This window comes from Trichechus manatus, unplaced genomic scaffold (assembly GCF_000243295.1).
Source record: "Trichechus manatus latirostris isolate Lorelei unplaced genomic scaffold, TriManLat1.0 scaffold00052, whole genome shotgun sequence".
Lineage (NCBI taxonomy): Eukaryota > Metazoa > Chordata > Mammalia > Sirenia > Trichechidae > Trichechus > Trichechus manatus.
Genome location: NW_004443988.1, coordinates 9,496,923 through 9,511,342, shown reverse-complemented (window position 1 = coordinate 9,511,342; position 14,420 = coordinate 9,496,923). Strand labels below are relative to the sequence as shown.

Here is a 14,420-nt window from a genome sequence, read left to right as displayed (position 1 = left end):
GCATTGATAAAATGAAGTCATTTCACTTGAACCCTTCCTATACAGGACCTGTGAATCTAAACCTGAGTCCAGGGCTTTCATCCAGGGACAGGATGAAAGCATACAGCTCCTTACTCCCTAGATGTACTCACATCTTCTGTTGAGATGTCAAGGCCTACAGTATACTCTCTCGACATCTACAGGGGTTGGTCTGAATAATATATAATTGCTTCTGTTCTGCTTTTTGTAAATTCTTCAAATTGTCTGTTGTTGGAATTCTCTCCACCTCACTCTATATAGACTTTCACTGGGGACTTGGTTCTTAATGCTTTCACCACCAAAGGGAGGATTTTATCAAAGGGAGCAGTAGAGCACTGTAGTTATGAGTTCAGGCTCTACTCTAGAGTCAGACGGACCTGGGTTCAAATATAGCTCCATCACCTTGGGCAAATAACCTCTCTAAGCCTCAGTTTCTTCATCTGCAAAGTGGAAATAATAGTATTTAGGGTTGGTCATGAATATTAAATGAGATTATGAATGTAAAACCTTCTGACTAGACTGCAACTGGTATGTGGTTGCAGAAAACCCAGTTCAGACAGACAGCTGATGCTCTGCTCCAGGCTTTTATGCTAAAACTCAGCATAGATGATTATTGAGTGCCTCCACTTAGTACATTGCCTGAAACATTTTAAACACCCAGTAAATATTACCTATGATAAGGATCAAAGAGTGTAGGTAAAAGGACCTGGAGAAGGAGAGAAGCGGTGCTGAAAGGCAATTCTTATTTTATAATTTAGCCTATCGTAAACCCTACTTGCCTTCAAATATGAGTGAACCAATAAAAATTTTGCTTGGAGATGCTGAAAAGGAAGACTTACACGGTCACTCAAATCTCTTAAGTGACTACTATGGATAGGGAACAGAACAATAACTGATCCCTACATTCAAGAGTCTTACAGTCTAGTTAGTTTCTCTTTTAGTAAAACTTCAGTAACCACTGTTAATCTCATAGTAGTAAAAATAAATAGGCGAGAATCTGAAATAATGCAGGTCTGTTCATTTCTCATCATAGAACTAGAAAGGATCATAAGAAATCTGTCAGTCTTCATATGGGTGAAGATCATATGGGTGAAGATCTGGAAGAAAGGCTTTGTAAAAAGTAAAAAGGATCACTGCTAGTGGAATATTATCGTACTATTTCAAATTTAGAAGAGAAATGCCAGAAAAATGCTGTATCTTTATAAAAATACTTTTGGTGAAAATTATAGTGTGATTGACTAAAAGTATTTCCAGTGTATATGATTATTTTCTAATTAAAATACCAGTATAAAAAGCCACTTAAATCCCAACAAAAGTGAAATATGCAACTAAATTATGGTACATATATCATACCATGTCATGATTAAAAACCAGATTTTAAAAGATTATTTAATAGCATGAGGAAATGCTTTTTGAGTGAAAAAAAGCAGGCCTAGATATAGTATGGTTCTAATTTTGTTAAAAATAGAAAATAGAAACAAAGTATATAGAAGGAAACAATAATAGTTAACCAGTCAATAAGGCTGGATAATGAGATTACAAGTAAATTTATTTTCTTCTTGCAACCTCTTTTGAATAAAATAAACATTTCAAAGAAAATGGTTCAGGCTCTTAAAATACAGTTAAAATACTTGAGGCTTATAGTGTATTAAGTTTCATTTTTACATAAGTTACAATAAAAATCCTTTTAGGTAGGCTACCACTAAACAGGGATACAAGACAAAAAGTGACTACTGAAAGGGGGAAAACTTTCACTACTAATTTAACTCATATTGTTCTAGTATATAAATTATGTATCTCTGCCTGTAAGGACTCACTAGTGCCCAATAAATAACATGCATAAATCTAATTCTGATATATCACTAAATCATACCTTGAGAATAGCTATCAGCTTGAGAAGGATCAACTGCTTTGTCCATTGAGAATAAGTTGTGTGATTCCTGAGAATGTTTTTCCATCACTTCTGCTGTACCACTGGATGAAGATGATGATGAAGACAATCCCAGTCTAACATATCTTCCTTTTTTGCCACAGAGTGAACAATCTACTGGTGTGGCACTAGGGCCCCGGGGCAGTTGAACTTCCTCTCTGTTGTAGTTTCTCACAGCTCCACTGTGATGCACGGAGCGTTCTCGCTGCCATATATAATGGGTTGGTGCAATGGCCATAACCTATAGTGGAAAGCTTACTTTTAGAATTTTACAAAGATTTTATAATTTAGTAAAATTAAGAACAAACATTTTAACTCAAGAACAGCTACCTCTAAAACTGAGTTACCAATGTTAAAAATAATAATAATGTATTTCCAGATTAGGCAGTATTAACCATAAAGTGATCCATTGCTTGGATCCTTAAGACAATAATTGACAATGCATTTAAATTATTTCAAATAGGAGATAGGACTGAAGCAACCTTCCAGGTTGTCAGGGTATTTATTTTTCAATTCTCAATATTCTGAGTTCGGGAAAAATGAAGTTAACTCCAAACAATATATAATTCTTACCTTTGGAAGGTGCTGGGTTTTAAAAACAACTTTGAGGTTCTAACTATGTATGTTAGGCTAATCTTAAAATGTTTTCAATTATGGCAAGAGATATGGTAAATAAGAACACAGGTAAGTTACTTAACCTTTCTGTTCCTCAGTTTCCTCATTTGTAATATGGAGATAATAATAGTTTCCATCTTAGAGGGTTGTTGTGAGGACTGGATGAGGTATTATTCATAAAGCACTTACAGTCCTCACTTCATGTCAGGCATTATTCTATAAGGTTTGTTAAATCAAAAAAAATGGGCTTTGGAGTCAGGATAGAGTTTGCTTCTTATCCTGGCTCTGCCACTTGCTAGCTCTATGCTGGGAAAATTATTTAACCTTTCAGAGGTTCAGTTTCCACATACCTAAAATGAGGATACTATCTACATCACAGGACTGTTGGGAGGATTAGATGAAATGTGTATTAAGTCCTTATCACATAGCATCTAGCAAATACAAGCCATTTAAGAAGTGAGCAATATAGTCAGTCTGGGAAGTGTACCTATGTGCTGACCTCATGACTGAAGTCTAGAACTTCTAAGCATTCTAAGCAAAAATATTTAGTTGCATTTATCAACAACCCAAAGTAAATGAGAACTGTAGAATTTTAGAGCTAGATGGAGCCTTATTAATTACCTAGACTAGTGATATTCAAACTGTCTTGAGCCCTAAGGTTTCACAGAGGTATATTAGGGACCCGAGGAAGGACTAAGGAAAGATTGAGCAGGCAGAGCAGCTCAATATTTATCTATTCTATATGGGAACGTGTGTAAAATTTTGTTTGGAAAGAAAGGCTTTTGCAGTTAAAAAGAAAAAAACCTTAAAAACCCCAGATTTAGACCAGTCCCCTCAGAAAAAGGGGTTACTGTGTTCCCCCCGACCACCCGCATGAAGAATACTAGCTACGCTAATTTGAAAAGGAATAGTATATTTTAGGATTGAATTTATTTTATAATCCACTTCTTAAATCCTTCAAAAATTTTCAACCAAAGACATATAATAAAGTTACATAAATTTTAAAAGGTAGAAGCAAATAAAGACATTAACGACATTTCTATGACAATGTAAAACTAGGTTTAGAGCTTCTTAAGGTGAGCAAGTAGAATATTAGAATTTCTTATTCCTTCCATACTGATCTACTCATTTTCCTCAACACTTCTATATCTTTATTTCCCATGTCTTGAGTGTCCCCTCCCTTCATTTGTCTTAGTATTGCTTCAAGGCCTGGCACAAGTCCCAGCTTTCTAACAAGTCCAGCTTTCAGATTTTCTTGTCTCTTAGGGCTTTAAGCATATAACTGTCTAGTACGAGATATATCTTTTTATGTATGTCATCTATGTTAAGGAGCCCAAGTGGCACAGTGTTTAAGCACTCAGCTGCTAACTGGAAGATCGGCAGTTTGAACCCACCAGTCGCTCAGAGGGAGAAAGATGTGCAGTCTGCTTCTGTAAAGATTTACAGCTTGGAAACCCTCTAGGGAAGTTCTAATCTGTCCTATAGGGTCACTATGAGTCGGAATTGACTTGACGGCAACGGATTTAGTTTGGTTTTTGGTTCAATCTACTTTACTGAAAGCCCCCCCAGGGCAGGAATTGTCTCTCATACACCTCTGTACCAAATACTCTCCACACAGTATTATGCAATCAGTAAGTATTTTTTAGTGATACATGAAAATAAGAATTGGAGGCCACCTTAACTAACATGATTTTTGTAGGGATCCTACAGCAAAATTTAGCGAGAAGAGCAGGGGAAATAGGAAGCACACAAAATTCCAGGTTTGGTGAACTCAGGAATTCAGAAACCTGTTATTTCTGCAATAAGCTGGGCATCGTGGTCTTTCCACATACTTGACCAGCTAGCTTGAAAAATATACACACACTTGTTTATTTTTTAACATACAGTAAAATCTGCAAACGCCGGAACATACGTAAGGCAGAAACCTGTCAGAGAAGGAAAACTCAAATATTTTCCGCTAAAACCAGCAACAGAAAAGTGGTAAGACTGCACCTGTCAAAGGCAAAAAATTCACAAGACCTGGAAAAACAAGGCAGTCCCGTTAAGTTCTGGCTCTCACAGGTTTCACTGTATATTTTATTAACATATTTTATACTGATAAATATATAATAAGAATGTTATTGTGAAAACAACAGTGAATTACATAACTTTCTGGGCCACAGGGCATCTTTTTTATGAGAAAAACGAGGTCACTTTCAGTCCTCAAATTCTATGATTCTATGAAAGTGACTTCTCTGAAACACTGGTAGCAGCTGACCTACTAGAAATGTTACCCTCGTTTTTGCTTTATCTTACTCTTGTTATTTCCAGGTTTTTGCTGTTGTTGCCTTTGGTGGGTGTTCCTAAAATTTAATTCTTGACCCTCTGTTTTTCTCTATACACACTCTACCTCCCTGTCATCTCAAGAGACAGTGTAATGTAGGTGTTAACAGCACGGACTCTGGAGTCAGATGGCCTGGGTTTGAATACTGATGTGCTGCTTTTCTCCACTGGAATAGTCACCTAACTTCTCTATGCCTCAGTTTCCTCATCTGGGGTTACCTAGCTCTAAAAGTTGTTATGAGAGTTAATACTTAGAAGTGTCTGGTAAGTATTACCCAAAAAGTACTAGTATTACTTTGCAAGTTCAGAAAGTAATAGTATTACTTTTACCTTGGATCTCTTATCTACTAGGCTTGAAACATCACCCATATATAGACTCATCTTACCATGTGTTGACTGTTCATTTTTCAGTTATCACTTTAAATTCATTATGTCTAATACCAAATTCCTTATCTTCCCAATAAACGAGTTTCATTCTCTAGCCTTCCCTATTTCCATTATGAATCCATTATTCTCCTTGTTATATAGACCTTAAACTCTTGACAGCTCCCTCTCCCATATGTCCTATATCCAACTGGTCACCAAGTATTGACAAGTATAATTTTCTGACATTTCTAGCATTGATTTCTTTTTCTTCACCACTGCCATAAATGTAGTTTACACCCTTGCTTCCCTATATTGAGTCTCTTCTGCACACTGTCATTGGATTACCCTGTCCAAAACACTGCTTACGTCTCATCACTGCTTTCTAAATTCCTAATCTGGAATCAAGTAGTAGCTGTTGGAGAACTCAGCTCTGATGATTTGTGGGATCTAGGCCACAGAGAGTACATAACTGGAGTAAAGCTTCCTCTTGATTAAACAGCTACCCTCCATGATGCATGAGATTCTCTTTCTCATCAGATAGGCATCCTCCATAATCTGTAAACTAGGCTACAAATTAAGCCATTACAAACCTAAGTAAATTCCACCTCTGAGGAGCTGATGTCAAAAAAGGTAACTGATCATAAGAAAATAAGATCAGAATAGGGAGGGAAACAGTCTTTACTCTTTTCTGGAGAAGCCCTACATACTTTTCTAGCTTGATCATAACCCATCTCTTTCCAAAAAAGGATTTGAGATAGCTTACAAAAAGAGCAACTGCAAAAAAAAAAAAAAAAAAAATCATTAAACTAGGACCCCAAAGGGAAAATTGGGCTAAGGGGAGGTAAAAGCAGATATGCCAGCAATAAAGGGTTACAGCTGACCACTTGCCATCAAGTCGACTCTGGCTCATGGTGACCCCATGTGTGTCAAGAGTAGAATGTGCTCCACAGGGCTTCCTTGCAGTCAAGGTTAAAAAAAGAAGAGACAAATTACAAACTCATTATCTGAGAGAATATGTTCTTTTTTTGATAGTTGGGTATAATGGAAAGAGTGCTGAGTTTAATGACAATGACAAGTTACAACCTTTCTAAGCTAAAGTTTCTTCATCTGTGAAATGGAAAGAACACTTATGCTATTTACATCCCAAGATAAAATGATAATATACATTTTTAAACTAACAAATAATTAAAATATTTATGAACTTGGAAAGTACTATACCCAAAACTCACTGCTATCGGGTCAATTCTGACTCACAGCAGCCCTACAGACAGAATAGAACTGCCCCATAGGGTTTCCAAGGCTATAATCTTTATGGAAGCAGACTGCCATATCTTTCTACTGCAGAGTGGCTGATGGGTTCAAACTGCTGATCCTTTGGTTAGCAGCTGAGTACTTAACCACTGCGCCACCAGGCTCCTTAAAATACTATACAAATGTAAAATATTATTGTAAGCCAGTTTGAAGCTACTATCCTAACATGGGTTTATTTTAGGATACGGAACCAAACAAATGTGTGGCAATATGCCAGAACAGGGCTCTCAATAACCAATGCAAATAGAATGCTTGCCTAAATTTGTAACAGCATGTCTTGCTACTTTAGTGCAGCAAACTGCATCCCTTCAGCAACCTTCAGGAATGATGTAATACTTATTGATAATAAACTTGGTGTCTTACTCATAAATGAGCTGTTGACTGAATACTTAAGAGTACAGGATAAAATCTATGAGGTAATTGCCTTTTCTGTACACCAACATGATTCCAAGCCTTTCTGAAAAAGACATCTTTATTGCTCTAAAGGGTACCTGGTTGGAACAGCCAAAAACAAAGAAACAAAACAAAAAAGCAGCTTATCTATCTGCCACTGAAGTAAGTGGGGGGCGGTGGTGATAAGTGAGCTCAGCGAAGAATTGTTTTATAGTTTATTGTTTTTCTATTTCATGGATAAGAAGGTAAGTTTGAAAAATAATTGGAAGTCATTCCATTCATTCCATCAGTCAGTAAATATATATTGAGTACTACCTACTATGTGCCAGGAACTGTCCTAGGCACTGGAGGTAAAATAAAAACAAAATACCTTGTCTTCTTGGAATTTATATTCTGGTGGGGGGGGAAATAAGTATTAGCAAGATAAATAAGTAAAACTGTATATTATATGGTGACTAAATGTCATGAAGAAAACTGAAACTAGGAAAGGGAATACGGAGTAACAGCAGGAGATACTAGTTTTTATTTTAATAGCTTAATTGAGGTAAATTAAAACACCATACCATTCACCATTTAAAGTGTAACATTCAATGGCTTTTAGTATATTCACAGAGTTGTGCAATCATCACCATAAAAAGAAACCACCATCCCAAAAAGACAGCAGTCACACTCCATTCCTCTCTCTTTCCAGCCCCTGGCAACCACTAATCTACTTTCTCTATGGATTTGTCCATTCTGGACATTTCATGTAAATGGAATCATAAAACATATAGTCCTTTGTGACTGGCTCCTTTCACTCAGCACATTTTCAAGGTTCATTCATGTTGTAGTATGTATCAGTACTTCATTTCTTTTTCTTGCCAAATAATATTCCAATGTACAGATACGCCAAATTTTGTTTATCCGTTCGTCAATTGGACATTTATGTTGTTTCCACTTTGGGCTATTATGAATAGTGCTGCTATGAACATTCATGTACAAGTTTTTGTGTGCACACAGGATTTTTTCTTGGGTATATACCTAGGAGTGGAATTCCTGGGTCATAGGTTAACTCTATGTTTAGCCTTTTGAGAAACTGCAGAGTGTTTTCCAAAGCAGCTATACCATTTTGCATTCCAGAAGTTTATGAGGGTTCCAATTTCTCCATATCCTCACGTCTTTTTTATTATAGCCATCCTAGCGGGTGTGAAGGGGTAGCTCATTGTGGTTTTGATTTGCATTTCGCCTGATGGCTAATGATGTTGAGCTTCTTTTCATGGGCTTATTGACCATTTGTATATCTTTTTTGGAGAAATGTCTATTCAGATCCATTGCTCATTTTTTAATTGGTTTGTCTTTTATTACTGAGTTGTAAGGTTCTTTATTCTAGACACAAGTCCCTTACCAGATACATGACTTGCAAAAATTTTCTCCCATTGTGTGGATTCTCTTTTTCACTTTCTGGATGTTATCCTTTGAAGGACAAAAGTTTTTAATTTTGATGATGCCTAATTTATCTACGTTTTCTTCTGTTGCTTATGGTTTTGGTATCATATCTAGGAAACCTATCATTAAGATTTACCCCTATGTTTTCTTCTAAGAATTTTAGTTTTAGATCTTACATTTAGATCTTTGGTCCAGAGGTAGGGGTATAATTTCATTCTCTTGTTCGTAGATGTCCAGCTGTCACAGCACCATTTGTTGAAAAGACTATTCTTTACCCACTGGATTTTCTTGGCACCCTTGTCAAAAATCAGTTGAATATAAATATATTTATTTCTGGACTCTTCAATTCTATTCTATGGAAGGAGATACTTCTTTACATAGGGTAGTAACAAAAGGTCTCTCTGAGGTAACATTTACGTAGAGAACTGAATGAAGTGAGGGATGAAACATACTGATAACTGGGGTAAGAGCATTCCCAGCAACAAGAATGCCAAGTACAAAGATCCTGAGGCAGGAGTGTGCTTGGTGTGTTTGAGGAAGAGCAAGGAGGCCAGTGTGACTGGAGCAAAGTGACCAAGGATAGATGAGGTCAAAGAGATAAGGGGGAAAGAGCTGGCAGACCATGTAGAGCCATTATAAGGCCTTTGCCTTTTACTCTGTGTAAAATGGGAAACCACTGGAGGCTTTTGAGTAGAGCAATCATGATATGACTTAACTTTTCAAAAGATTTACTCTGGCTGCTGTATGAAGAATAGACTACAGAGGAGAAAGATTGTAAGAGACTATTTAGAAGATTATGGCAATAATTGAGGCAAGAGGTGACAATCACTTAAAGTAGGGTGTTAGTGGTAGAGGTGGCCAGAAATAGTGGGATCTGGACACTTTTTTAAGCTATGCATATGAGAAAAAGAAGAGTCAAGGATGACATTTTAGATTTTTGGCCTGAGCAACTGGAAGGATGGAATTGCTATTTATTAAGATGCAGAAGACTGCAGGAGGAGCAGGTTTGAAGGTCTGTGTGGTGGAATCTGGAGTTCAATGTCAGGCATGTTAAATTCATGTTATCTATTAAACAATGAGGAAACCATAGTGGCATAGTGGTTAAGAGTTCCGCTGCTAACCAAAAGGCTGGCAGTTCAAATACATCAGGCACTCCTTGGTCACTATGAGTCGGAATCGACTCGACAGCAATGGGTTTGGTTTTTTTTTTTTTTTTTTTTGGTTATTAGGCAATAAAGTGAGAGTAGGCAATTAGAAGTGTAGGTTTGGAGTTATAGATCTGAAAGTTGTCACTGGACAAGATCACCTAGTGAGCTGTTATCAGTAGAAAAGAGGTCCTAGGACTGAACCCTGGTGCACTTTACAAGATAAGTGAGGTGAAAAGGAATTGGCAAAGTGAGTGGGAAGAAGCTAGTGGCCTGGAAACCAACTGAAGACTGTTTCGGGAAGAAATGAGGGACAGTGTCAAATGTTGCTGCTAAACTGCATAATCTGAGGACTGAGAACTAACCTTTGGATTTAGCAATATAGAGATCTTTGGTGCCCGACAAGTTTCTATGGAGTGATGGGGAAAAGACAGTGTGAATAGGTTCAAGGAGAATGGAAGGAAAGGAAGTGGAGACAGAGTATAGATAACTCTTTTAAGGAGTTTAATTGTAAGGGACGTGGGGATTGAAATTTTGTTTTTTATTGATGCAGATCTTAGAGTAATTGTGTATTGTTGGCAGTGATCCAATAAAAACAGAAAATGTGAAAATGCTGGAAAGAGGCTATAGTTACTGGAGTGATGCTCTTTAAAGGCAAGAAAAGATAGATCTAGTGCACAAGTAGAGGGAATGGACTTGGGTAGAAGCAAAGATAGTTTTTTCATAGTAACAAAGGAAGGACAGATTTATGGGTATACCTACAGGTAGGAGGGTAGGTAGGGTGGGAACATGTTAGTGTTCTTTTCTGGTTGTTTCTATTTTCCTGGTAAAAGAGAACAAAAGCATAATTCTTATCAATGGAGTGTGAGGATGGAAGTGGCAGGGAGATGTTAGAGGAGTACTATATTTTTTACTTTATTAAAGTTAGTTTATACTTAAAGAGACAATAAGCAAGCAAATAAATAATTATAAATTCTGTTAAGTGCTATAAAAGGAAACAAACAGGGTACTGTGATAGAGGATAAAGGGATGAAACTCATTTAAATAAAGTGACATTTTTGAGGAAGTAATGCTTAGGTTTCATTTATCTTTTTTTGTTTCATTCATCTTTAATAAGATGTTGATAAAGCATAAGGAATGCTTTATCCTTTTTTTAAAAAAGCATTCCTTACGCTTTATCCTTTAAAGATGGCATAGTGGTTAAAAGCTACAGCGAGCTACAGCTGCTAATCAAAAGGTTGGCAGTTTGAATCTACCAGCCGCACCCTGGAAACCCTATGGGGCAGGTTCTACTCTGTCTTATAGGGTCACTATGAGTTGGAATCAACTTGACGGCAATGGGTTTTTTAAAGCATAAGGAATAGTATAACAAATATCCATATTCCTATCTCTCAGAATTAATAGCTGTTAATATTGCTATCTTTGCTTTAAGCCTTTTTAAATTAAAAGAAATGACACCATTTAGTGTCTGGTATATACTTACTAAGTCCTCGTTAAATAAATATTTGCTGAATGAATGGATTCTACCAAATGTTAAGGAGCAGCTTAGCTTGCCCAGCAAGACTTTAGGTGGCAAATATTTATAAAATATAACTTTGCACTCTGAAAAATTTAGAGTTGGAAGGAACTTTAGTGCCCATCTAGTTTAACTGCTTACCTAAAACATGAATTCCCTCTATAACATAACCGTCTACGTGTTTAAAAAAAAATTCATTAGTGACAGGAATCACTGCTTCAGAAGAGTCTTATCTCATTTTTTAAAAATATATACAACAAAACATATGCCAATTCAACAATTTCTACATGTATAATTCAGTGATATTCATTACATTCTTCAAGTTGTGCAACCATTCTCGCTACCCTTTACCAAATTATTCCACCACCATTAACGTAAACTCAATGCCCCCTAAAGAAAAACTCCCTCTTTCCATGCTGGTAACCACTAATAATTTTTGGTTTCTATGTATTTGTATATTTCATATAAGTGAGATCATACAGTGTTTGTCCTTTGGCAACTGACTTATTTCACTTGGCATGTTTTCAAGGTTCATCCATGTTGTGGCATTCTTCAGGACTTCATTTTTCTTTGTGGCTGAGTAATATTCCATTGGATGTATATACCACATTTTGTTTATCCATTAATCTGTTGATGCACATTCTGGTTGGTTCCACATTTTGGCTATTGTGAAAAGTGCTGCAATGAGTATTGGTGTACAGGTTTCTGTTTGTGTTCCTGCTTTCACTTCTTGGTGTATACCTAAGATTGGGCTTGCTGGGTCATATGACAGTTCTATATACAACTTTTTGAGGAACTGCCAAAATGTTTTCCACAGCAGCTGTACCAGTTTACATTCCAACCAGCAATAAACGAGCATTCCAGTTTCTTAACAACCTTGCCAACACTTACTACTTTCCATTTTTTGATCACTGTCATTCTGATGGGGTGAGGTGGTATCTCATTGTGGTTTTGATTGACATCTCCCTAAGGGCTAATGAGAAGCCCTGGTGGTGCAGTGGTTAAGAGCATGGCTGCTAACCAGAAGGTCAGCAGTTCGAATCCACCAGCCACTCCTTGGAAACCCTATGGGGCAGTTCTACTCTGTCCTATAGGGTCACTATTAGTTGGAATCGACTTTTTGGCAACAGGTTTAATGGCTAATGACACTAAGCATCTTTTCATATCCTCTTTGGTGAAATGTCTCATTCTTTGATAACTGTTGGGATGATATTCTTCACATTGAGCTACCTTCTTCTTTTAATTTTCCATCCACAGATCTTAGTTCTCTGCTTTATAGTAAAAAAAAAAGACAAATCAAATCTATTTCCTATCCAACCATGGCCCTTTAAATATTTGAAAGTAGGTTGCAAGCTTCCTGAATCCTCTCTTCTTCATACCAGAAATAACTAATCCTTTCTATTATTCCACATATGACACTTTTGAGACTATGCTTTCCTCTGGAAGACAGCTGCTGGTCAATGTAATCAAATGCAATATGTTAGGTATGATCTGATTATCCTCCTTTTGTGGACACTAGAGTCCCTAGGTAGCACAAATGGCTAATGTGCTTGGCTGCTAACTGAAACACTCGAGGTTTGATTCCACCCGGAAGCACCTTAGAAGAAAGACCTGGAGATCTACTTCCAAAAAATCAGCCATTGACAAGCCTATGGAGCACAGTCCTATTCTGACACACATTAATTATTAATGCAGCCAAAGTCTACATAAACCTTTCTGTAAGTCCGATTATACAACCAAGTCTGTTAAGTGTCTAGAACTCTTAAGTCTTTTACACATACATCATTAAACCACATCATTCTCTTTTGCTCTGTAGTAGTCTAGTGTCAGTAGCCATGGGAAATTCAGCTCCAATAGTGTATATTAAAGTTGCTGCAGTTAAAATAATACTTGTTGTATCTTGGGAGTGAGTGGGTAGTCCACTGGGAGGAAGCCACTGCCTCTCCTCACCTCTTCCCTCTGGTGTTCCCTTCTTGTTCTTAGCTGAGTGTCTGTCATGGATTGAATTGTGTCCCCTAAAAATACATGTCAACTTGGCTAAGCCATGATTCCCAGTATTATGTGGTTGTCCTCCATTTTGTGATCTGATTATCCTCCATATTGTGATGTGTTGTAAATTCTAGCCTCTATGCCTGTGATTATGGTCCCATTTGGAAGTTAGCTGTCCATTATGTTAATGAGGCAGTATTAAGTCATGTTACGGTTGGCAGTTTGAATCTACCAGGCAGTCCTTGGAAACCCTGTGGGGTACTTCTACTCTGTTCTATAGGGTTGCTATGAGTCAGAATTGACTTGATGGCAATGGGGTTTTTAATGAGGATTAGGTTTTGTTTGTTATGTCACTGAGGCAGGATTAGGATGGGATGTATCCTGAGTCACCTCCCTTTACCGCCCTGCAAGAGAGAAAAGCAGAGAGAAGCAAGCAGAGAAAGAGGAGCCACTGCCACCAAGAAGAGCTAAGAGTGAAGCGTGTCCTTTGGACCTGGGATCCCTGTGCTGAGAAACTCCAGAATTTGGTACTGAGAGAGTGGAATGCTGTTCTAACAGATACCTAAAATGTGGAAGCGGTTTTGAAACTGTGAATGGATACAGGTGCGGCAGCAGCAGAGAACCACCAGCAGCAAAACCAGGAGACCAGTGTGAGAGGGCACTGAAGCCGACCCATGGAATGAGAGAGCTGAGTGCCCGTGCACAGGAGGCTTCCTGGCGGAGTGGGGTGCCTCTGGACACTTATCGGTGGAGGTACGCTTGCCGACCTACGGAGCAACAGAGCTGAGTACCTGTGCGCAGGAGGCTTCCTGGAGGAGTGGCGTGCCTCCGGGCACTTACTGGTGGAGCTACAGAGCATTGGAACACCTGGCCCAGCAGGGCAGATGTGGGCATGAGGCCAAGAAACCAGGAAGCAGAAGCTGAAGTGACAAGGAACACAAGAAGCCAAGCTGCCTCAGTCTCAAAAGGTATGGCCATGACCTCAGGGGTTTCAAAGGGTGAGCCATGGCCTCCGGTGTTTCTAAGAGTGGAGTCGCCACTCAGATGGACTAGGAGAATGGTGCACCTAAAGCTGAGGGAGCAGAGTTGCTGTCCCAGCGGGTCTGGAAGGTGGAGCTGAAGCCCAGAGCCGAGAATCTGGATAGTGTGGCCAATACATAGAGTCTGGAGGGTAGGGCCATTTGTGTAAATTGTCTCAGAGAACAGAGGATTATTTTCAAAACCTTGAGGGTTAATGTAATGTGTTCTGCTGACTTGCTTGGTGCCTGTTATCCCTTCTTTCCTTCCAGTTTCTCCCATTTGTAATGGAAATGTCTAGCTTGTGCCTGTTCTGCCATTGTACCTTTGGAAGCAGATAACTTGTATTCTAGATTTCACAGATGAAGAGGAA

General features: G+C 38.1%; 1 protein-coding gene across 1 annotated transcript in view; it reads right to left on the bottom strand.

The window, feature by feature from the left end:
* The window catches only part of SPDYA (speedy/RINGO cell cycle regulator family member A), a 43,248-nt gene that overhangs the window by 6,060 nt on the left and 22,768 nt on the right, over window positions 1-14,420 (bottom strand). Inside the window, exon 6 of the mRNA XM_004377645.2 lies at window positions 1,892-2,189. Within this exon, the coding sequence (XP_004377702.1) occupies window positions 1,892-2,189 (298 nt within the window). The remainder of the gene's footprint in view (window positions 1-1,891; window positions 2,190-14,420) is intronic.